This window comes from Pistacia vera, unplaced genomic scaffold, assembly GCF_008641045.1.
Source record: "Pistacia vera cultivar Batoury unplaced genomic scaffold, PisVer_v2 Contig744, whole genome shotgun sequence".
Taxonomy (NCBI): Eukaryota; Viridiplantae; Streptophyta; class Magnoliopsida; order Sapindales; family Anacardiaceae; genus Pistacia; species Pistacia vera.
In genome coordinates, this window is record NW_022196606.1 from 436,884 (window position 1) to 459,988 (window position 23,105).

Below are 23,105 nucleotides of genomic sequence, written 5' to 3' on the forward strand. Positions count from 1 at the left end.
TTTAATAATAAAAATATTTGCGCTGTAGCCAACCCAACCTTGAGTTACCATGTGTAAGAAATGATAAATCTTTTTGCTTTTGGTATACTTAGTCGGTTGTTAAATATTTGACTCACTAAGCTTGCTTTTTTAAAGAGGCTTACTGCCTTCCCGGCATCTCTCATGTTTAGTAACAGTAACATGCAGACCCATATATATATATATATATCAGAAAACAACACTTACACACTTATGAGTTATCGATGTTAGGGAAACTCACCGTTTAAAGGATAATAATTGGACTATTTCAAAGGGCATTACGTCAATCAAGCCATGACAAACTGATTCTGACTTCAGCTACGTGACCAATTATTTATCACCCAGGTTCAGTGACAACGTTGTAATATGACCATAAGTACAGTCAGATCTCACTGCAAAGTCACAATTACATTAAATCTGGCCATCATTGATGTAGAACATTGCCGCACTCTGTGATCTTTAAGGGGTCCATTAGTCTTTATTCACTATGTTACTCACTAAATTCGACTAGCGACCGACAATTACAAGGGTGTTAATATAACTTTTGAAAACCTATGAATCTCATAATTAAAAGGTGACACTACAAAACCCCAATCATAATCATTACATAATGTTTAAAATAGCGTAACATTATCCAGTCAGGTTTATAATATAATTTTCTCCGCGTAGGATAGACTTTTTGACGGTGGGTGGGCTAGGTGGACCTAGTACTAGAAGTGCTTGTAAAATGTCGGCGAAAGAAGCATCACTTCACCTTCTCCGCATACATAAAGCAAAGCCGCGTCTTACTCTTTCATTATCCTGAAAAAAACATGCAATTTTTTTTTTTCTTTTTTTTTTATAGTTATTTTCATTCCTACAACTGTCCACAGCTCAGCAGATTGAACCTTCCCATGACCTTCCTCTTCTCCTCTTCACAGGCCTGGTTGTTTTACTATAAATACAACCCATCATTCTCAACACATTCATCGCTTCACTTTCACAATAAAAAGTTCACTCAGTTTCATTATATGATCAGTTCAATCAAAGCTTCTATGGCATCAATGTTGCTTTTGTTTCTTCTGCTTGGTTGTTTCATGGTTGCTGCTGCCGGTAGCTTGAACGAAAATTTTGACATCACTTGGGGAGATGGCCGTGCTAAGATGCTTAACAATGGAGAGCTACTGACTTTGTCTCTTGATAAAGCCTCTGGCTCTGGCTTCCAATCCAAGAATGAGTATTTATTTGGAAAGATTGATATGCAAATCAAGCTTGTCGCTGGGAATTCTGCTGGCACTGTCACTGCTTACTATGTAAGTTCATAGTTCATCAACTATATTAAAGACACCTCTAGTTTCTATATATAGAAGTTTAATGTTGCTTAACTTTTATGTATTATTTGCAGTTATCCTCAAAAGGTTCTACATGGGATGAGATAGACTTCGAGTTCTTGGGAAATTTGAGTGGTGATCCTTACATTCTTCACACCAATGTGTTCAGCCAAGGAAAGGGCAACAGAGACAACAATTCTATCTCTGGTTCGACCCAAGTGCTGATTTTCACACCTATTCCATTCTCTGGAATCCCAAGCGCATTGTGTGAGTATTCTATTTAATTTCTTTCCTCTACTTAAATTCTATCTTGTTTAGAATTGTTTTTCTTAATCTTGTTGTTTGTAATTTCAGTTTCTCCGTGGATGGTACTCCCATAAGAGAGTTCAAGAACTCAGAGTCAATTGTTATTCCATTCCCAAAGAATCAGCCAATGAGAATATACTCTTCTCTCTGGAATGCTGATGACTGGGCTACTAGAGGTGGACTTGTGAAGACAGATTGGACTCAAGCTCCTTTCACTGCTTCCTACAGGAACTTCAAAGTTGATGCTTGTGTTTGGTCTAATGGAAAATCTTCTTGCACTTCAAACTCACCTTCTTCTTCGTCCTGGCTCTCCCAAGAACTTGATACAACAGGTCAAGAGAGATTGAAATGGGTTCAGAAGAACCACATGATATACAATTACTGCAGTGATACCAAGAGATTTCCCCAGGGCCTCCCGGCAGAATGCAGTTCAACCTCTTAGAGAAAAATTAAACCACCAGCACATATAATACATAAAGTCTTTTGTTATTTGTTACAGTCATTTGTATAGTATTTTTATCATGTACTTAATAGAATCCAATTTTTTTGTTCTTTTCAATCTTAGTATAAATAAAATGACAAACTTTGGCCATGCATCTTTTACTATGTATATAATAAGCTTACAAGATACAACATTAAATTATAAGAGATTTTTTTCCTTAATATAATATCATTTGATTAAAGTTACATACCCTCAACATTTTTGTAATTGAACAGATAAAATTTTAGTATTTGTATGGGTCAAAAATCGTATTGGACCTTATGAGATCCAATAACGAAATAAACGTATTACGACCTAGTGCCTTAGCCTAATTCCGGTTAGGCATATGCTTAAGTCCACCTTGTGAACTAACTACTCTATGAGTTAGGCTATCCTACAAGTTAAGCAAAATCGGGTTCCAGCTAATTAGCCCACAACAGTTCCAAAACATGAGTCATAGTCTCATTTACTTTCCACTTCAGTCAAGATCTAGAATCTTACTAAGTGGTAAGTCTAATCTGATAAAGGCAAGCAATAACACTTCTTTCCTAATTGAGACTCATCTATCAAGTAAGACTCAGAGTTCAACTAGGACTCCAACCTCTTTATAAACAGGGGTCATGTCTCTGATTATGCATTCTGAAATCACCTATAGCCTTAGCTCTTAAATTCTCTCTCTTAAGAATCACTGTTTCCCTGCCGTAAAGCTTAGTTTTGACTAGCTTTTTAGTTTTGACTAGCTTTACCACCCTCAGCCACCTCAAAGTTGTGCTCCGGCCACTTTGTGTTAGTCTAGCCCTAACCGCATTATTACGGTAAACCCTTCCCGCTCTCAACCCTCACTAAATACCTTTAACCGTATTGACTTGAGCGTCGGAGTGCGTACGGTAGACACAACATCGGTGTCACCCAAGCCTTCACATTTCCTTTCTTTCTTTGTGCATGTCCATCAGATTGTCAATGACTTGTTTCTAACAAGATCTGTCCCTTCTGAATCAACCATAGATTTTACTGTCTACAGTATCTAATTAAGATTATTACTATATAATAAACACATTAATTAAGCACATTGAAACAGAGCAGCTTCATGATACAACACTTCATCAATTATTTCTTTAATTTGAGGAACCCTTAACCTTGTATAATTGGTGAAGATTTCAGGGAAGATTCAATGAAATTTCATCATATTGTTCTATTACTTTTCCATCTTAATCATACTTAATTGTAATTGATTTTATCAGCTAATGACAAGTTAAAGTGTAAAAGATGATGCTCAAATTAATCACTGGCAACCACCCACATATTACCTACAGAATTTCATATTAAATTGTTTTGAAGTGAAGAACCAAACACAATAAAGTATTTCAACCATTTTTTATATCAGCAATAATAGGATTTAATTAATTACCTCTAATTAATTAACCATATAATAACTAAACAAAATTATTATCCTCTTGTTACTATATCCTATAATATGATTTTATAACTGAATATCTTAATTTTCTTTACTAAAAAGAGGGAACCCAAAAACAAAAATAGGTAAATGTTTTTAATAATTTTGTCGTCGCCTGAAAATATGCAATTAATTTAATTATTCCCATTACATTTATATTTATCAACATTTAATAAATCAAATAAGAATACAAGATAATTTTCCATTTTTATGACTTCATAGTAAATAAATTGATTTGCACTAATGTATTCGTCATGTAAGTGTTATGTTGAACAATATAATAACAGTTTTAAAACTTGAATAGGACTAGAGGAGAAAAAAAAAAAAAAAAAAAAAAAAATGGAATAATTTCACTGTGATCAATATTTACATCAATCAAATAATAATTAATACACTTTTGACACGATCCATAATCTGACAAATTTTCTGTTTAAAGAATGAAAAATCTTTTTGCTTTCGGTATACTTAGTCGGTTGTCAAATATTTGACTTTATAGGGCTACTTTTTTAAAGAGTTTGACTCCCTTTCTGGAATCTCGCAGGTTTAGTAAAAGTAAACCGAAACCCATAAATTTCTGAAAATAATACTTTCACACTTATCATTTACCAATGTTAGGGAAACTAACTATTGAAAGGATAAAATGGACTATTTAAAAGGACATCATGTCAATCAAGCTATCACAAACTCAATCTGAACACAACCATGTGACCGATTATTTGTCAACCAGATTCACTGTAAAGTCACAATTAGAGTTAAATTTGGTCATATTTCTTGCATAATTAATCTTGCCATGCTCTGTGATCTTTAAGGGATGTATTAGTCTATATTCGAAATTCTGCATTAGTCGCTAGATTTGACTTATGATTGTCAATTATAGGGGTGTTAGTGTAACTTTTGAAAACCTATGGATCTGAAAGATAAAAGCGTCACTGCAAAACTTAAACATGATCAATTAATGTTTAAAATAATATTTGAGCCTACTTTTTCTCCTTGTAGGATAGATCTTTTGACGGTGGGTTGGCTAAGTGGACCTAGCAATAGCTGTGGTTGTAAAATGTCGGAGAAAGTATCACTTCACCTTCACCTTCTCCGCAAAAAATAATGCAAAGCCGCGTCTTACTCATTTATTATCCTGGAACAAACATGCAACTTTTCTCTAACAAATTATTTTCATCCTACAACTGTCCACAGCCTAGCTGATAGTACCTTCCCAGGACTTTCCTTTTCTGACTTTCACAACCCAAGGGTCAGTATAAATATGAGCCATGACGCTCAACACATTCATCGACTTACTTAGCAATTAAACACCTCACTCAGTTTCATAATAGGATCAGTTCAATCCAAGCTTCTATGGCTTCAATGTTGCATTTGTTTCTTCTGCTTGGTTCTTTGATGGTTGCTTCTGCTGGTAGCTTGAACGAAAATTTTGATATCACTTGGGGAGATGGCCGTGCCAAGATGGTTAACGATGGGGAGCTTCTTACTCTGTCTCTGGATAAAGCCTCTGGCTCCGGCTTCCAGTCCAAGAATGAGTATATATTTGGCAAGATCGATATGCAGCTCAAGCTTGTTGGTGGAAACTCTGCAGGCACTGTCACTGCTTACTATGTAAGTTTAAAGTTCCTAAACAATATCAATAAATAGGCTTCTAGTTTCTAAATATGCAAGTTTATTTTACTAAATGTTATGTCAATTTTGCAGCTATCCTCAAAAGGGTCTACATGGGACGAGATAGACTTCGAATTCCTGGGAAATTTGAGTGGTGATCCTTACATTCTTCACACTAATGTGTTCAGTCAAGGAAAGGGTAACAGAGAACAACAATTCTATCTCTGGTTTGATCCAACTGCTGATTTCCACACCTATTCCATTCTCTGGAATCCTCAGCGCATTGTGTAAGTATTATATTTAACTTCATCCCTCCAACTTAAGTCTCAATCTTTTGTTTCTTGGTTTTCCTTAAATCTGTACTGATTTATCTGTTACTTTATTCTTTTTTTCAGTTTCTCTGTGGACGGCACTCCCATAAGAGAGTTCAAGAACTCAGAGTCAATTGGTGTACCATTCCCAAAGAATCAGCCAATGAGAATATAATCTTCTCTTTGGAATGCTGATGATTGGGCTACAAGAGGTGGACTTGTGAAGACTGATTGGACTCAAGCTCCTTTCACTGCTTCCTACAGAAACTTCAAAACTGATGCTTGTGTTTGGTCTAATGGAAAATCTTCTTGCACTTCAAACTCACCTTCTTCTTCGTCCTGGCTCTCCCAAGAACTTGATACAACAGGTCAAGAGAGACTGAAATGGGTTCAGAAGAACTACATGATATACAATTACTGCAGTGACACCAAGAGATTTCCCCAGGGCCTCCCTGCAGAATGCAGCTCCACGTCTTACAGAAAAATTAAATCATCAACACATATTACATATGGTTACACAAATTCCATTATTGTAGTAATTTGTATATTAATTGAATCTTGTACTAAACAGAATCCATTTTTTTGTTCTTTTCAATCTTATTCTTAAGTTGACTGTGTATACAATAAGCTTAAAATATTAAAGTTATATGTGATTATTCTTTTTTAATATAATATCATTTGATCAAAGTTACATATCGTCAACATTTTGTAATTGATTAGATAAAGTTTCTAGTCTATAAGTAAGATTATTACTATATAGATAACAAATTAGGCATATTGAAACAGAGCAGCTCCATGATACAATGCTTCAGAAATTATTTCTTTAATTTTGAGGAACCCTTAACCTCATATAATTAGTGAAGATCTGAGGGAAGATCAATGAAATAGAAAGAGATTTTCGTATTAATATGTTTTAACAACTTTTTACATTAAACATTTTCAACAACCTTTTTATCAAGATTCAAGAGCAGTAATGGGATTTAATTAATTTACCTTATAATTCATTAACCATATAATAACTAAACAAAGTTGGTATACTCTTTTTAATCACTACATAATGTAATATGAGTTAATAACTGAAGATCTTAATTTTCTTTACTAAAAAAGGGAAACCAAAAACAAAAATAGGTAAATGTTCTTAATCATTTTTGTCGTCGTCCGGAAACATACAATTAATTTATTTCCATTATTTTTATAAACATTTAATGAATCAAATAAGATGATTTTCCCTTTTTAATTTGGTATTAAACAACACCAGAATTCACTGTTGATATTTGAGCATATATATATGAAATGATTTGCGCCCTTATAAATGTATGTGTGTGTGTGTGTGTGTTATATTCATGTAACTGTTATGTTTAACAATAAAATAAACATTTTAAGACTTGATAAGAAAAGAAAAAGACCAAGATAAATAAAAAGTTGGTTGCTCAAGAATTTTACTGTTTGAATTGAGCCTTCATTCATATTGTAAGACTTTGTATGATCTTATTAATTGTTAAAAAGATTTTTCTCGAACTTAAATAATTATTTTCCTAGAATGATATTACAGATCTCATCGATAACTAACAGAAACTTGCAGAACAATGAAATCAATTTTATGAATAAAGGGCAGAATTAAGAGGATATATATGAAACTAAAGATATTAAACATAACAAGCATTTTGTTCTCAGAAATAATTGTTTTTCGACTGAATTATTAATATTATTATTAAAATAAACAATATATATTATTAATTATTAAACTTTTTTCTTCATGTTAAATTAATCACCACGAAAAATACCATTTACCGATGAACCAAATCTCTACACAAGAAATTTTCTCGAAAAAGTCTCTATTTAACAACGTAATAATGCGTCACTCAACTTGGATCGATAATCCATATTGTTTGCGCCGCTGAAGTACTCTACTACCAGTCTACCACGCAAGAAATAAACAAATAAGAGAAAACTACAAGAGTTGGAAAATTAATTAATTAATATCCTTTAACATTACATAACATGAAAAATACAAAATTGATGATCAACATCCATTATTATTCAAGAACAAAAACATAAACAAACGAAAAACTAACAAGGATGTTTATCTTCATCATGCAGACTTCCTTTCATGGCTCCATGAACTCCACAAAATGAAGGTTGAAGAAGAAACCAGTTGATCAGAGTTGATAGATATTGATACTTGTAGAAGTGAAGAGAGCTTCTTTGTGGGGGCTTTTAGGGTTTTCTTTCATTATGAAATGAAAAAGAAATTGCCCCAAAGCCCCATCTCAGTTCTCTGCCTTTCTTCTCTTTATATAGGAGTTTTGGATCTAAAGGTGTATTGACAGGCCAGCTCAGGTATTTGCTAACTCTGATAGATTCTCATGGAACTTTAATTTGATTTTGTATTTTTCTCCTATTGTAGGCAAATGAAATTATAAAAAATCTTTGGTACAGCGAATGATAAATTAAACTTTTGTTGTTTAGTGTTTACCGACGGTTAGATATAAATAAGCTTTTAAAATAATTATAGTTTTTTTCATCTTATTATTATTTATATTAATTACCATTTATTGAGTTAATTTTGTATAAAACTCCATACATCCACTTTGTATCACATCCGTTAGTATTCAAGAGTTTGTATAAAAAATTTGCACATCTACTATTATTCTATATATAATTAATTTTATCAGTTAATGACATGTTAATTAAGATAATGCTCAAATTAGTCACTGGCAACCACCCACATATTAGCTACAGAATTTCATATTAATATGTTTTGAAATGAAAAACCAAAAACAATAAACAATTTCAACCATTTTTTTATCATGAGCAATAATGGGATTTAATTAATTACCTATAATTCATTAACCATATAATAACTAAACAAAATTAGTATCCTCTTTTTAGTTACAACATTATGTAATATGAGTTAGTAACTGAAGATCTTAATTTTCTTTACTAAAAAGGGGAAACCAAAAACAAAAATAAGTAAATGTTATCAATAATATTTGTCGTGGTCCGAAAATATGCAATTAATTTATTCTATTATATTTCTTAACATTTAATAAATCAACTGTAAATGTGAAGACTGAAACGATGCCGTGTAACTTAAACCAATACGCTGTCGTTTCAACAATGAATCTGGACCATCAGTCTTCAAGAGATCCAACGGCAGAGATCAGTCAATCCTGGTCAACGATATATAAGCAAACTTTTCTCAGTTCATTAGGGGATTAAAAATCGATTGATATTGTGTATTAGGTTTGCTCTGCTAGGGTTCATCTTTGCTATTCTGAAATCTTGATTCTGTGTGACTTGTTGAGTGATTGGGTTTATCATTATAATACAGGGGTTTTGTCTCTCTTAGGGCAGGGAATCTGAGTGTTAGTTTCCTAGGATTGCTTATTACCAGATTTCGGGTTTTCTTGGATAGTTTGATCTTGTGTCTGTAATCTGTAAATTGGTTAATAAATTAGTGCAGTGAGCTTCATCCATTTTCAAAGCTGAACGTGGACGTAGCCTTCCCATTCTTGGAAAGGTGAACCACGGTAAAAATTGTGGTGTTGTGATTTTGTGGATGCTTGTTTATCGTTTATGTTTCTGGTTTTCTTGATAGTGATTGTTATAACATCAACTAATATGATTTTCCTTTTTTTTTTCCATGCTATAGAACAATACAAATGATTTTATGACTTAATATAAATAAATTGATTCACACTAGCTCGTATATATTATATTATCTTTGTTAATTACAAGTTGAAATGGCTAAAATGAGAACCAATAATGAAAGTAAGAAAAAATATATGTATATATCAATATATATTAGGCTTATAAGGAGATGATTTGATCCTTTATGTTAAGAAAAGTATATAGTTTTAACCAACTTTGGAGTTTTACCATTTGAATTGAGAGTTCATTTATATTTAGTTTTCCGTCGGGCCTAATAAACATTTTATTATATAGGATAATTGTATTTTGATTGAGTTGTTAAATTGCTATTAAAATAGATCTTTTAAACTATTATTTGTTAAACTCTCTTCTTCATGTAAAATAAATCCACTCAAGATCATTGGAAAAAATAAATAAAAGAGAAAATAAGAGTTGGAATATTAATTAATACCCTTTCAACATTACATGACATGAAAATGTAACAACTCTTCAACATCCATTATTTAATTATTCAAGAACAAAAAAAGATTAACAAGGATCAATGTTCATCTTCATCTTCATCAAGCCTATGCTTTCTTTCATGGCTCCATCAATTCTACTTGAAGAAGAAACCAGTTAACCAAAGTTGAAGAAAAGAATACCTGTCTGTAGTAGTGAAGAGAGCTATTCTTTGCGGGGGCTTTTAGGGTTTTCTTTCATTATGTAATGAAAAAAAAAAAAAAAGACCCAAAGCCCCATCTGAATTCTCTGCCTTTCTTCTCTTCATATAGGAGTTTTGGATCTGAAGTTGTATTGTCAGGCCAGCTCAGGTATTTGCTAACTATGATATATTCTCATGGAACTTTAATTTGTTTTTGTGTTTTTCTCTTATTGTAGGCATATGAAATTATAAAAAATCTTTGGTACAGCGAATGATAGATTAATCTTTTGTTGTTTAGTGTTTACATATGGTAAGTTAATGTTTATATTTGGTACTTATTCAATGAATCATATAATAAAATAAGAAATTAATGATTGTCACATTTAAGACTAATCACGATGTTTTTTACATTTCAAATTTCAATAATTATGTATTAGGAAAATTCAATATTTGAACTTGTGGTTTGATTTCACACTTCTCAACTAACAAATGCCAATGGATCATCATTTGAAATTGACTTAACCCTATCAAAAATTCCACAATTCTCTTATAAAATGGCCTTCTCCCAATACATAAAGCAATCCTCAAATGATCTATGGCCAATTCTGATTACATCCATTATATATAATTCAATTTTTTTCATAAAATGGCCTTCTCCCAATACATAAAACAGTCCTCAAATCTAGGGCCAATTGTAATCCAAAAATCTTTGACCTAACTTCATCTTTGTAATCCAAGTTCGAAAGTATCCTTCTCGTCGAACTTCAATAGGGTTTTCTTAATCATAAAACAAACCTGCAAAAAACAAAACGAAACAAAGAAAGGAAAAAAAAATTGAAGATCATAATGATTAAAAAGAAAATTAATTAATATATCATTAATATTTAGTTGTGAAAAATTATACTCACTTTCATCGCTAATCAGCTTCATCGCTTTCTTCAATACCTGAGTCTAACTCGTCAATTAAAAAAGAAAAAAAAAAGAAATAGAAGTGATATATGATTGAAGAGGGTATTTTAGAAGACCTCAACAAGTATTTGGAATGTAACAGGGAGCTCCGTCAATGGGGAATTTTAGGGTTTTTTCGTTTCTCATTTTTGTAAGTGAAAAATGAAAAAGAAAACACCCCAAAATCCCATCTCAACTCTTCTCATACTCTCTATTTATAGGGTTTTTAGAAGGTTTAATACCTCCAGACCCCCTGAAAGATCCGAAACTACTCAGCCCCCACTAACTTTCGAAATAGCCACTTAGACTCCCTGCTGTCAGTTTTGGACGTTAAAGTGGATGGAGCATAGGGCAAATTAGTCATTTCAGTTCATCTTATCAATAGTTAAAATAATTTAAATAAACACCTTCAAGCAACTCGAACATACAACCTTATGGTTCAAAGTCTAACACTGAACAACAAAGTTATAGAGATTATTTGTTGTTATCCTGCAACAGAATATTTCTAACACATAAATATAATATTAAAAAAAAATTATTTAATGCATTAAAAATCTCGGTTAATATATTTGAAACTTAAATATATTGTATTTAATATATTTAAAATTTCGGTAAATATATTTAATATTTAAAAATATTATATTTAATTTACTTGAAATTTCCGCAAATATATTTGATAATTAAAATATTAAATTTAATATACCAAAAAGTTCTGAAATTTATTTGATAACTGATAATACTAAATAAATATATGTAAATTAATATTTGAAATATTGAATTAATATTTATGATAATGAATATTTTTCAAATTTAATATACTGTATTTATATATTTAATACATAAAAGGGTCAACAATCCTTTCTTTTTGTTATCTATTTACTAAAAATAATAATGATTTTATGTAACATTTTACATAAGCTTAATAATATAAGTTAAAAATATTTTTTGCAGAGGAAAAAATTAATGATTTTTTACACAAATGAAAATATACATTTGCCAAATTAATTTAGTATAAATTCAATAATTTTCTTTATTTTTTTTTTTTTTTAGGTTGCGAGTACCTAACAATCAATATTTTTTGCCAAGTGGTAGGTCAAATGTAACAGTTTTCATAATTAAGGTAATGTGAAGATTATTTTAGAATTAGGATAAGTGTGTTAAATCTTTTATTATTATATTTTAGAATTATGTTAAGTCTTTTATAATTATATTATTATCTTATTATGATAGAATTATGATTATCTTATTATCCCTTTATAATTAGAGTCATTTTGGGACTTATTATCTTTTTATAGTTAGAGTCCTTTTAGGAGTCAATAGAGTCAAGTGTAAGGCTATATAATAGCCTAAATCTAGATTGTGAAAATCAATAAAGAATTTTGTCAACTAATCTTTCTATCTCTTGTTCTTGGAGGTCTTTGTTCCTCATATAAACAGATCATATCCCAAACCCTACATTGGTGCTCTCGTTCCCTAGTTATGGCTGAAGGCACTCGCTTGCGTCTTTTGGATGAACAGCTTGCTAAAATTATGGCTCTACAATCTGCCCAGGCACGTTCCTTCTAAGTTGCTTTGTATCAGGGCTTAAACCAGAAATGCGAAGGGAGGTGCAGTCTTTTCGGCCTCACACCCTCAACCATGCCATGAGCTTTGCCCGCTTACAGGAGGACAAGCTGCAGGATCTACACCTATACTTGCATTCTGTCAACCCCGTATCTTGCAATCCTAGTAAATCAACTCCTAATGTTCCTTCAGTGCAGCAGGCCCTTTTGCCTACTAGAAACAAATCGGATTCCTTGCCTGTTAAGCGACTCACAGCAACACAGATGCAAGAACGATGCAACAAAGGTTTGTGCTATAATTGCAATGAGCGCTTTCACCCTGGGCATCGTTGCACAGCCAAGTTCTTTCTCTTGCTGATGGAGAAGGATGATGATGAGCACGAGGATGAACCTGGATAACTACTGTTGATGGTGTCGTACCTTGCAACCTTGAGGACAAGGTTGAGGCAAAAGGGAAGGCAATGTTAGGATTATTTTAGAATTAGGATAAGTGTGTTAAGTCTTTTATTATTATCTTTTATAATTATGTTAAGTATTTTATAATTATATTATTATCTTATTATGATAGAATTATGATTATCTTATTATCTCTTTATAATTAGAGTCCTTTTGGGAGTCAATAAAGTCAAGTGTAAGGCTATATAATAGCCTAAATCTAGATTGTGGGAATCAATAAAGAATTTTGTCAACTAATCTTTTTATCTCTTATTATTGGAGGTCTCTGTTCCTCATATAAACAGATCATATCCCAAACCCTATCATTGGAGGTCTCTACCTGGGCAGATCGTAGAGCCATAATTTTAGCAAGCTGCTCATCCAAAAGACGCAAGCGAGTGCCTTCAGTCATAACTAGGGAACGAGAGCGCCAATGATAGGGTTTGGGATAAGATCTGTTTATATGAGGAACAAAGACCTCCAAGAACAAGAGATAAAAAGATTAGTTGATAAAATTCTTTATTGATTCCCATAATCTAGATTTAGGCTATTATATAGTCTTACACTTGACTCTATTAACTCCCAAAAGGACTCTAATTATAAAGGGATAATAAGAAAATCATAATTCTATCATAATAAGATAATAATATAATTATAAAAGACTTAACATAATTATAAAAGATAATAATAAAAGACTTAACACATTTATCCTAATTCTAAAATAATCCAAACATTTTTGTCATTTTTACAATGGAATTTTGTTGGAACTAAAATAGTCAATTGATCCAAAGTCAAGGGTAAAGGGTCAATTTTTTAATAAGTCTATGGGTAGATCTGTAAGTGCAGCTGTCAAACCCGGTCTTCCACCACTTTTAACGTTAAAAACAAATTGCAGGGGGTCCAAGTGGCTATTTCGGAAGCTGGTGGGGGCTGCTTTATTTTTTATTTTTTCAGGGGGTCTGGGTAGAATTAATAACTACAACTGGAAACTTTTAGAGACCCCACTGAACTCTGTGTACTTTAATTATTGCCACTTACTTTTTTTCTAATTGTGATAGATTCTCATTACCATATTTCTGGTTTTTTCTCTTCTTATTTGTGGGTAAAGAAAGTTTTGTAAAAAAAATATTATTATTGTTTAAATCCATTTCATGTAAACCCTTATTGATGGCGGAGATTACAAAGTTTTTAATCGTACGGGTTAAAGAACTAGTCATTGGCTTTAATTAGAACATTAAAAACGTATAAACGTCTATACTTACAAAATTTCATATAGAGTAAACGACATATTCCCACCCAAGATTTGACGAAATCCCAAGTTAGTACCATAGGTTTCATTTATTCCAGATTCTCACCCTTAAAGTAACAGTGTTATGAATTTTTAAGGTTTAGAGGGTGCAATTACCATAATGCCCTTAACTCTAAATTAATAAATTATTTTTAACCCCTAAATTAGTAGAATTATAAAACTTACCATTTTATTTTCAAATTATATCAAAAACACCCTCGGTCACTACACACCTTTGTCGGAAATAGCCCGATCTGGGTTGTTTCCGACAACGTCAAACCCCCTGGACACCTCCATCACCTTCCCCGTAGTCCGTCGTCCAAAACCCCTCTGGTTCCCGACTAATTTGCCCCTCCAATGGCCGGTGCCGTTAGGCTTAGGGTTTTGGTGTTCTTCACCGGATTCCGATCAATTCCGGTGGCGAAAATCCAATTGGACACCACCAATGCAATCACCGTCTCCAAATCTATAAAACCCCTATATCCCCAGCAACCGTTTCGTCGTCATTCGTCTGTTGAGAGTTCGTGTTCATCGGTCTTTTTTCGATGAAGTGGTGGACGGCAAACGGTGAGCTACCGTGGTTGGAAAGGTTAAGGGTTTTGTAGGGGAGGATGCGAGGAGTCAAATGGTGGTGACAAGGGTGATTTTTGGTGGAAGAATCGCTGGAAAAAGAGCGAAAAACGTTGAGAACACCGGTTGCTAATGTGCGCCGGAGGACTATTACAGGCGGTGGTCTGCTAACGTGCGCCACCCATGTAAAATGACCAATTTACCCCTTTACCGTTACATCAAAAGTTTTTCCGTCACTTTAAGGGTGAGAATCTGGAATAAATGGAACCTATGGTACTAACTTAGGATTTCGTCAAACCTTGGGTGAGAATATGTCGTTTACTCTTTCATATATATCATATATTTCATCTTTTGTATAAATTGTTTAAATCCAATTTCATTAGATGGTGTCAATAAACAGTTTATTAGTACAAAATAAATACAAAGAAAATGCGATCAAACTTTCTCTTAGATTAACACTTTCTATCTATTGGATCTTAACAAAAGTTAGAACATGAAAATTTTCATATATATATATATATATATGAAATAATTTTATTATGTAAATAAAATTAAAATTAGGAATGAATATATAATACGACAGTGTGATGTACAGATGCAACGGCATGAGCTTATCTTTCCCACTTTCGGTGCCTCAATTTCAGGCTGGTGACGACTTATAACTATTGTCTTTCTCTAAATCTGGAAATTTATAACAAACTTGATTCTCATGATATTAAAGCAGAAGCAAGCAAATTTCTATAATGAGAAAAACGTATTATGCCAATAAAATCACGCCACGGATCTAGACATGTTTATGAATCCAAGCGAAACTTGGTAATATGAGTTCAGATTAGAAGGAGAGAGTTTTTCTCCTTGGATGCAATTGAAGCTGAAGACAAGAATTTGCAGAATAGCTTGACTGCTTTTGGCTGTGGATTTCAACGAATAATGAGTAATCAACATAGCGGAATTCGTCGTTTGCTAATTACCCGAAAGACTAATACAACTAAACTCAACTCTTTTGGATTAACTCAGAACATAACAAGCAAGACATGCAGGCAAATTGACCTCGACACATCCAGTTTCCCAGGAAATAGGATCCTTGTGAGACTCATTCTCTGAAACTTTCACATGTCCTTTGCACAATAGCAGATGCTCAAGAGGGATATTTGGCAATGAAAATCCAGAATTGTTCATTATAAACACTGCATCTTTTAACCTGGTCACATACTGCTAACATTGTCTCTAATCTCAAAAACAAGTTGTTGATGAAGCTCAATAAAAAGCAAAGCACCAATTTCACTTGCTTTTCATTGTCCATCTAGATATATCAATCATGTTCATTTAAATCTAAAGTTTTCAAGATGGATAAACAAGTAGCAGTAGGATTGAAGATCTGTAGGATTAACAATGAAATGAGTTTACTAGAACATATAAGAGAAAAGCGTAAAACAGCACACTTTTACAGCAATTCAAACAACAAATAGAGTAGTGCCTTAAATACTTGAAATGTCTCCCCAATTAGTCAACAAGAACAAATGAGGTCATCAAACAAAAAGCAGGTCCACCCCTTCAGATCTTAAAGCCAGGTGTCATAATCATACAGAAACCAATAGTAAGGTACTGAAAAGACATATTACTAAGGAAGTAATATATGAACAAGTTACTGTACAGCGACTGTACAAGAGAATTGACAATGTCGAATAAGAGCCTAGAAGCCAGAGGTCATCAATGTGCCAATAAGATACCATGAACACTTAAAGGTCCTTGAGATCCCAAAACCACAATTCCTTGGCAGTTTCAAAACCTCGATTTTTTACTGTCAGTTGGAGAGATCTAGTAAATTGCACGGAGCTACTTGAATGATAGGATTGGCGACAAAACCTAACCTTTATTCATCTTCTAACTCAACAATCTGTGCCCGCCTCTCAGCTGCTTTCTTCCTGATAAAGAACCCCCACCTCATTGCTGCCTTGATCTTCAGCCACCCCACGACAGCTTTGCCGGGACGTGTACGATCTTCATCGAAGGTTGGCATTGGAGAAGGCATGAAAGACGGAAACGCATAACCATCTTCTGGCATGTTAACAGAAGCATGGCCTCCCATGCTGAAGAGTCGAAGCAAGTGCTGCATATCTTCATTCTCAAGCATCTCATGGCTTCGGATGCGAATCTCTTCCTCTGTAAAGTAGTCCTCAACTCCCTTGTCTCGGTTATGTGACCAATCATCAAAAGGATTAACGTTGGGTTGCTGAATGGAAGAGCCAGCAGCTTGGAATCCTGCGTTGGATGACTGCGGAGGACCAAGAGCCAAGCCAGCAACATTATTGCTATCATATCTAGTGCTTTGTATTTGGTGTGAATCATTGATCAGCTGATCGTTAGGCACGAATGAACTGCTGTCAAACTGATTGCGGGTATTTGAATTCACAAGCTGAGGCTGAGTTGAGTATCTTGCGGCCATAGTGTCAGTATAACCTGAAGATGGCAAAACAGAAAAGAAAATAGATGTTTATAGGCCTTGATAAAACACTATCAGATAATCAATAATTTAAGTATATACAAGAAACTTTTCTTTATTGACACTCAGATAATCCAACTGACACAGATGCAAGCTTCGATTATGCTTATTTTGGATATGGGTATCTGAAAGCAGGGATGAAGTTTATCAAATTTAAGCTCATAAACTTTTAAACAATTTCGTGGAGGTCTTTTTTTAATTATTATTATTATTTTTTTAAAGATTACTGAGATTTCAACACTAAACTTCTCGCATCTTACATACCACTTTACCACCTGAGTTGACACAAAAGTTTAAAAACGTTGAAGGTCACAGTACCCAGGTTTGTTGCAGTACAATCATGTTGGTATTGCATCAGGGAGGCAAGCGTTTCTGACTAAAAGATCAGATATGGCTATTCTTCAGAGTCAAACTACTTTAAAAAAATTTCTCCATGGTACTTGTCAAAGTCCGCTAATTAGGTTTCACTGTTTTTCTCTGTAAGTCCAACGCTATATCTTAAAGTTAATGTCTTCGTTTTCTAGTCAAATATTCATTTGTCTCTAGTGAGAACTAAAATCCTAAAACATTGGCTTCACTGCTGTAATCTAGTAGCATATTGTTTATCCAGGTACTTGAGATTAAGGCTTTTGTATGCCAAATTAAGTATGATCTTGAGAATGCTTACATCAGCAGCAAAATGTAATGTTATTAACTCATGTTATAAAAATAATTGTCACTAACAGGAAATGAGAAAACAACAAAACTTCAATCAAAGAAAATATGGAGGGAGTGAAGACAATAGAGCTATAAACATTTACCTCCCACAGGTTGGCCAGTACTAAATGGCGGCTGCTCATTAGGAACAGTAGCTGGCAGCCGTGGTAATTGCATCTGATGGTCAAAAGTATTAGGGAAATCTATTTGACCTATCTGAACTTCATTACGAGATGCATTTGACCTCTTGGTTTGCTTGAAGTTCAAAAATGACTTGCCATCATACTCTACAACTTGATTCCAATTCTCATATGCTTTCTTCACCATTGTATCCACATAGACCTACAGTTCAAAACTTATTTCCTTAGAGATCAAGACTATATCATTCAATCAGAATTTGAATACAGCAATGAAGATCAAACCAAGTATAAGTGGAAAAGAACACAAAGAAAGCCAAAAATTAGAAATACAACTCAATCAGTAACTCAATACACAGTTCCAAAAACTTAATAATACTTTTATTACATAAAAATTCACTCAATCAGTAACTCAATACACAATTCCAAAAACTTAATAATACTTTTATTACATAAAAATTCCATGAAGCCTTGTTTGAAAGCAAAACTATTCTGAAAAATCAAAACAAATATCAAACAGAATAATACTATGAATATTTTCTTTCTCCTATAGCAATTAGAAGAATTCATAGATTTTCTTCTCCAGACATGTATGATTAAAAAATCACAGTTATACTGATATTCCCACATTGCACTACTAAGCTATATTACTTGGCACTCAGGAATAAGTATCTAACACCAGTATGCATCTAGCTATCTAACTAGCCTAATTACCTAAGCCCAAAATTGCACCAACAGAATTGGCTGGAATCTGTCCAAAAGTTGGACTTGGGCACAACAACACATAAAAAGAATGGTTCAGAAAGTAATGGGCAGACATAATTACAACAATACAGCTTTCACCACAGTATAGAAATTATAAGGAATTTCACTTTTTGTGTTACGTGCTCATATGAAGGGAAAAGAAAAAATCACAGAAAAGTACAATCAGTCATCCACAGGGGACATAAAATTATTGGAAAAGCACTCACACAGAAGGGTCTTTTAAGGGTTAGTACCATATCGATATGTTGTCATTGCTGGGCAAAAAAGTTGGTTCAATGAACAAATTTTGGTTCACCATAGCTCAATGCAGACACTACAAGTAAAGTTAAGTGAGCATAACAATTAAGTTTCTACATAAACAGAAAAAGTTTTTTAATTAAACATTTGAATACAGCACTCATACATTGTGAAAGCCAACCATCAGATATGAATGTCTACAAATTTCATTGATAAAGTTTTACGAAGATATCATAGCCCTTGTCTGCAATTTTAATTGATAAAGTTGAGATAATATTTTCAATACATTCACTACAGGTAAAGTAAATACTGAATAGAAACAAATAATTTCTTAAAAAAATAAGATGAAACAATAACAAATAAATAAATAAAAGATGAACAATAGTTAAGCATGGTTATTCCAAGTTAAATGAAATACATAGCAGAACCCAACAAAACAATATTTGCATGATTAGATTTAGGCAGGCCAAACTAATATTAGGCAGCTAATATAATCGAAACCCAGATAAAATATAAGAAAACAAAAGCTGGGATCTGACTGAGAAAGAACATCTAACCAACCTTCTGGCTTTCAGAAAGAGAATCAGCTGGAAAATACTGCTCCCCTGAAATAAGGCCATTCAGTTCATAAATATTGTTGAAAATAATACCAACATTTCTTGAATCTTCAGGGTAGTAAACATAAAGCTTTCCGCCCAGGACACAAGTCTTTGCATGTTCTACAAGAGCTTCCCACATCTTATTTGACATACCACTTCCAAGAATCTACAATTGGTATATCAACATCAGAGGATAGCAAAGAAGCATGAACATTTCAATTCATGAACCAGAAAGCTAGACTTACACTCCGTAATTTTTGAGAATCTCTCACAACAAGCCGCAGAAAGTCTTCAACTGAGACTATTCCTGCTTTATTAAGCCTCTTGTGAAATGCTCCATCCTTGCCAATCTTCTCCAATCTCCATACTTCATCATTTAATGTGGGTGGATAGTGTTTCTTGTACACTGTCAAAAAACATATGCCAATTCACCAACAGATTTCATGACATAAAACGAAATAAGAATAAAAATGAAATAGATTATAAACATACATTCCCCCCTGTGATCTTTGACAGTAAAAGCTTCAGTTTTTGCCTCACAAATGCGAATGCCCTCACAGTATCCTGAAGCAACCTTCAGACCAAGTCTGAACTGCCTGCTCCTTATCCAGCTTGAATTATCAGTAAAAATGAGGTCCCCAAGTGTCCCTACCCCTTCCTTGAGAGTCACTTGCAAATCCCCAGTTAAGAGCGGCCTCTTTCCTTCACGCTCTTTTACCACATGGCTTTCAAACTCCTCTTGAGTCCAGCCTTCATCATCTTCCTTGTTGAAATCCCCTTCAAGCACAACAACATCAAGCTTTACAGAGGCTTCAGGTCCAGTTGTTACAACATGACCTGTACTCGCATCAACAAGAACAATATGGATTGCTGCACCCTGCTCCCCCTCAACTTTTCCTCCCGTAAAGAGGGGAAGAGACAACCTTGACCTAAAGAGCAGCTGCAAGTTACGTCCATCTGGACCTTCAATTCGCTTTGGAGAAGCCCTGAAGATTGAGCGTTAGAAGAATATATCCAGAATACAGAGGTGAAAGCAATATAAAACTTTTTCTGAACAAAGGGATTTGGGCAAAAGACAGCAAATCAGGAGACACTGAAGTAAAAGGCATAAGACATTAAGACAGATAAGAAAGTCATTGTTCACAAATAAAACATTTTGAATGAAATATTATCCATAGCAGATGGAAGATTAAGTAATCTACACAACAAGAGAGAAGCTTTTACAACAAAACAAATACTTGAAAACCCCAAAGAGAACCTGAACCCACCTGGCAGCTCAATAAGGCTCCCAGTTGGCCAAGCAGTAAGAAAACAGCCACTACAGCGCACAAAGCCATTTGATCTAGAAAGGATTTGCTAGATAGATTCTGATTCTATAATGCCCCATGCTTAAATCCACTATTATAAAACCAAATCTTATACAAAGAAAAACTAAATTCAAAATAACATGACTTAACATACCATCAGAGTATCTAGTGGCAAAACTCAGAAGTATTTTCACCCAATTTTGATATAATAAAACTATTTTCACATATGATAATATGAATATCTCACCGTCCATTATTGAGCCTAGGAGGACCCAACTTCGCCAGAGCGCGTTCTACTTCCTCGCTTACCTGTTAAACATAAAAATATAAGAGATTCAAAGAAGTTACAAGAAAAAGGGGTAGGAAGCAATACCAGAGACATTATATAACAAATACGAAAAGAGAACTCAATAACAAGCATAGCTTTGTCTCATATGCAGAGCAAAATATCTACTACAAGGTGTATGTCTGTTGACATACTATTCTGTGTAAAAATGTCTTTATATCCATCAGATACAATGAAATATTAATATATTGACAAAAACAATGTAGTGTCTTACAAACAAAACAATGTTTAACCCAGAATGTCAAAACAAATTAAGCATATAAATCATATTCACCCCAAAATAATTTAGTACAAATTATGGTTCAAAGAGAAGTAATGTATCTTACAACTCTACGAAGGATAGGTTCCAAAGAAGAGCAGAGCTTCTGTAGACTGTCCACCTTGAGAGCTTCTACAATCACACTGCACGATGTACTTAATGTTAAACATATTGATATTCACAAACATCTTAATGTAACATTATCCTTGAATAGAAACATTAAATAGTTCAGGACTATCCCAAGCAAGATATAACAGAAGTTCCATAAATAAAATGAATCCAAATTGCTTTTCAGTAACATATAAAAAAAAAAAAAAAAATAAACTCCATAGTAGTCAGAGCATAACAGAACCAAAACCCCACTTCAATCTTTCAGTAGAGCTTTATTACTCTTAAAATACAAATCGACTAGGCTCAGCAGATAGGAAAGATAAAACTTCAAGATTCTTAAGTTGGCTACAGACCACTATTTTTGTAACCTTGCCACAGGTTCCTACTGCAGTGAAGCAGTCCCAAAAACTGAGACTCTACTCACCTAACACCACTTGCCTTTTCTTAGCTAAAGCCTAAATGTCCCCTTTAAGTACCCAAGAAACAGTTCAAATTATTACCTTTAAGTACCCACGAAACAGTTCAAATTATTACCTTTAAGTACCCAAGAAACAGTTCAAATTATTACCAAAGAAGAGTTTCAGATAATGCCAAGTCGGAAACACTAGGGCAAGCTCAACAGACACTCATAAAGTTAAGTCTAATATACAGAGAGGGCCAGAACAAATTAAATACACCCGACATAGAATTAGTGCGACAGCACTGACGACAGTTGACAGTTAATTTGCATTTAAAACATGGAAATTATCAATAGTAGATCCCACATTCATCCAGTCAAATTAAAACCCACCACCCAAGTATAAGTTCACAATTAACAGAAAAGCAACCATCACTATAAACGTGACCAAGGCCATGGGTTTGAAAACATAACTTGGAAAATTCCTAACGTAAAAGATGTGACAAAGGATTAATCATAATAAAACTTCGTATTAACTAACATTAAACGCATAATTAGTAAATGTTACTAACCAACTGGTCTGTTAACGTTATAACATAAAAGGCCCAATTACAGCTAAACCCTTTTTTCTTTTATCTAAAATTTGTCAATTTGAGCTCAAAATTAACAGAAAAAAAAAAATCTCCCAAAACAGAAAACGAAATAAAATACATTGAAAAAGAAAAAAGAAACTTTACCTGGCGAGAGCTGGGCGTTTACGCTCAGGTTGCTCTTCTTCATGACCCTCAAGACTCCTCTTCCCTCTACTCATACTACTGGTTCTCTCCATGTACCTCGTGTGCATTCTCAGATCTGACCAACACCCAAAAGAAAAACCCTAATACACAAACAAAGAAAAACCAACCAATTCAACTGGAATTCCACAAAATTTCCTAAATTGAAACAAAACCCATATTTTTCCCCCTATGAAAACCCTAATCCCCCCTTTGTATGCCGAGAAAGCGTGGGAAAGCAAAAGAAAAAAAAAAAAAAAAAAAAACTAAAAACAAAACAAAGTTCAGATTTTTAAAGTTTGAGTCGTTTGAGAATTTTCTCAGCGGCCAAACGGAGGAAGAAAGTAAAGGAAAGAGAAGGAAAACCTGTGAGAAAATTGATGTTTGTTTG

The 23,105-nt window shown here is 33.5% G+C and overlaps 2 protein-coding genes and 1 pseudogene across 2 annotated transcripts; 2 read left to right on the plus strand and 1 right to left on the minus strand.

Annotated features, from left to right (window-relative positions):
- The first annotated feature begins 1,000 nt into the window (after window positions 1–1,000).
- Window positions 1,001–2,181, plus strand: LOC116115510 (annotated as a pseudogene).
- A 2,694-nt stretch (window positions 2,182–4,875) lies between these two features.
- LOC116115507 (probable xyloglucan endotransglucosylase/hydrolase protein 23) lies at window positions 4,876–5,952 on the plus strand. Its single transcript, XM_031401655.1, has 3 exons — window positions 4,876–5,176; window positions 5,270–5,463; window positions 5,572–5,952. Exons 1-3 carry the CDS (start codon window positions 4,919–4,921, stop codon window positions 5,660–5,662), a joined length of 543 nt encoding a protein of 180 aa, XP_031257515.1. The 5' UTR covers window positions 4,876–4,918; the 3' UTR covers window positions 5,663–5,952.
- Window positions 5,953–15,935: 9,983 nt separating this feature from the next.
- LOC116115503 (calmodulin-binding protein 60 B-like) lies at window positions 15,936–23,099 on the minus strand. The gene is made up of 9 exons (XM_031401653.1): window positions 23,081–23,099; window positions 22,679–22,818; window positions 21,501–21,576; window positions 21,076–21,137; window positions 20,014–20,507; window positions 19,767–19,927; window positions 19,484–19,687; window positions 17,888–18,125; window positions 15,936–17,044 (listed from the first exon to the last, which is right to left on the minus strand). The coding sequence occupies exons 2-9, from the start codon at window positions 22,783–22,785 to the stop codon at window positions 16,458–16,460; spliced, it is 1,929 nt and encodes a 642-aa protein (XP_031257513.1). The 5' UTR covers window positions 22,786–22,818; window positions 23,081–23,099; the 3' UTR covers window positions 15,936–16,457.
- Between the last annotated feature and the right edge of the window lie 6 nt (window positions 23,100–23,105).

Bases quoted from the DNA above. Each gene is read 5' to 3' on its own strand.
- LOC116115507 (XM_031401655.1), top strand. From the start codon at position 4,919: ATGGCTTCAATGTTGCATTTGTTTCTTCTGCTTGGTTCTTTGATGGTT. The intron at 5,177-5,269 runs GTAAGTTTAAAG...TCAATTTTGCAG, and splicing joins GCACTGTCACTGCTTACTAT to CTATCCTCAAAAGGGTCTAC. The intron at 5,464-5,571 runs GTAAGTATTATA...TCTTTTTTTCAG, and splicing joins TGGAATCCTCAGCGCATTGT to TTTCTCTGTGGACGGCACTC.
- LOC116115503 (XM_031401653.1), bottom strand. From the start codon at position 22,785: ATGCACACGAGGTACATGGAGAGAACCAGTAGTATGAGTAGAGGGAAG. The intron at 19,688-19,766 runs GTAAGTCTAGCT...TACCAATTGTAG, and splicing joins ATTCTCAAAAATTACGGAGT to ATTCTTGGAAGTGGTATGTC. The intron at 18,126-19,483 runs GTTGGTTAGATG...TTTGAACTGTAG, and splicing joins CTCTTTCTGAAAGCCAGAAG to GTCTATGTGGATACAATGGT.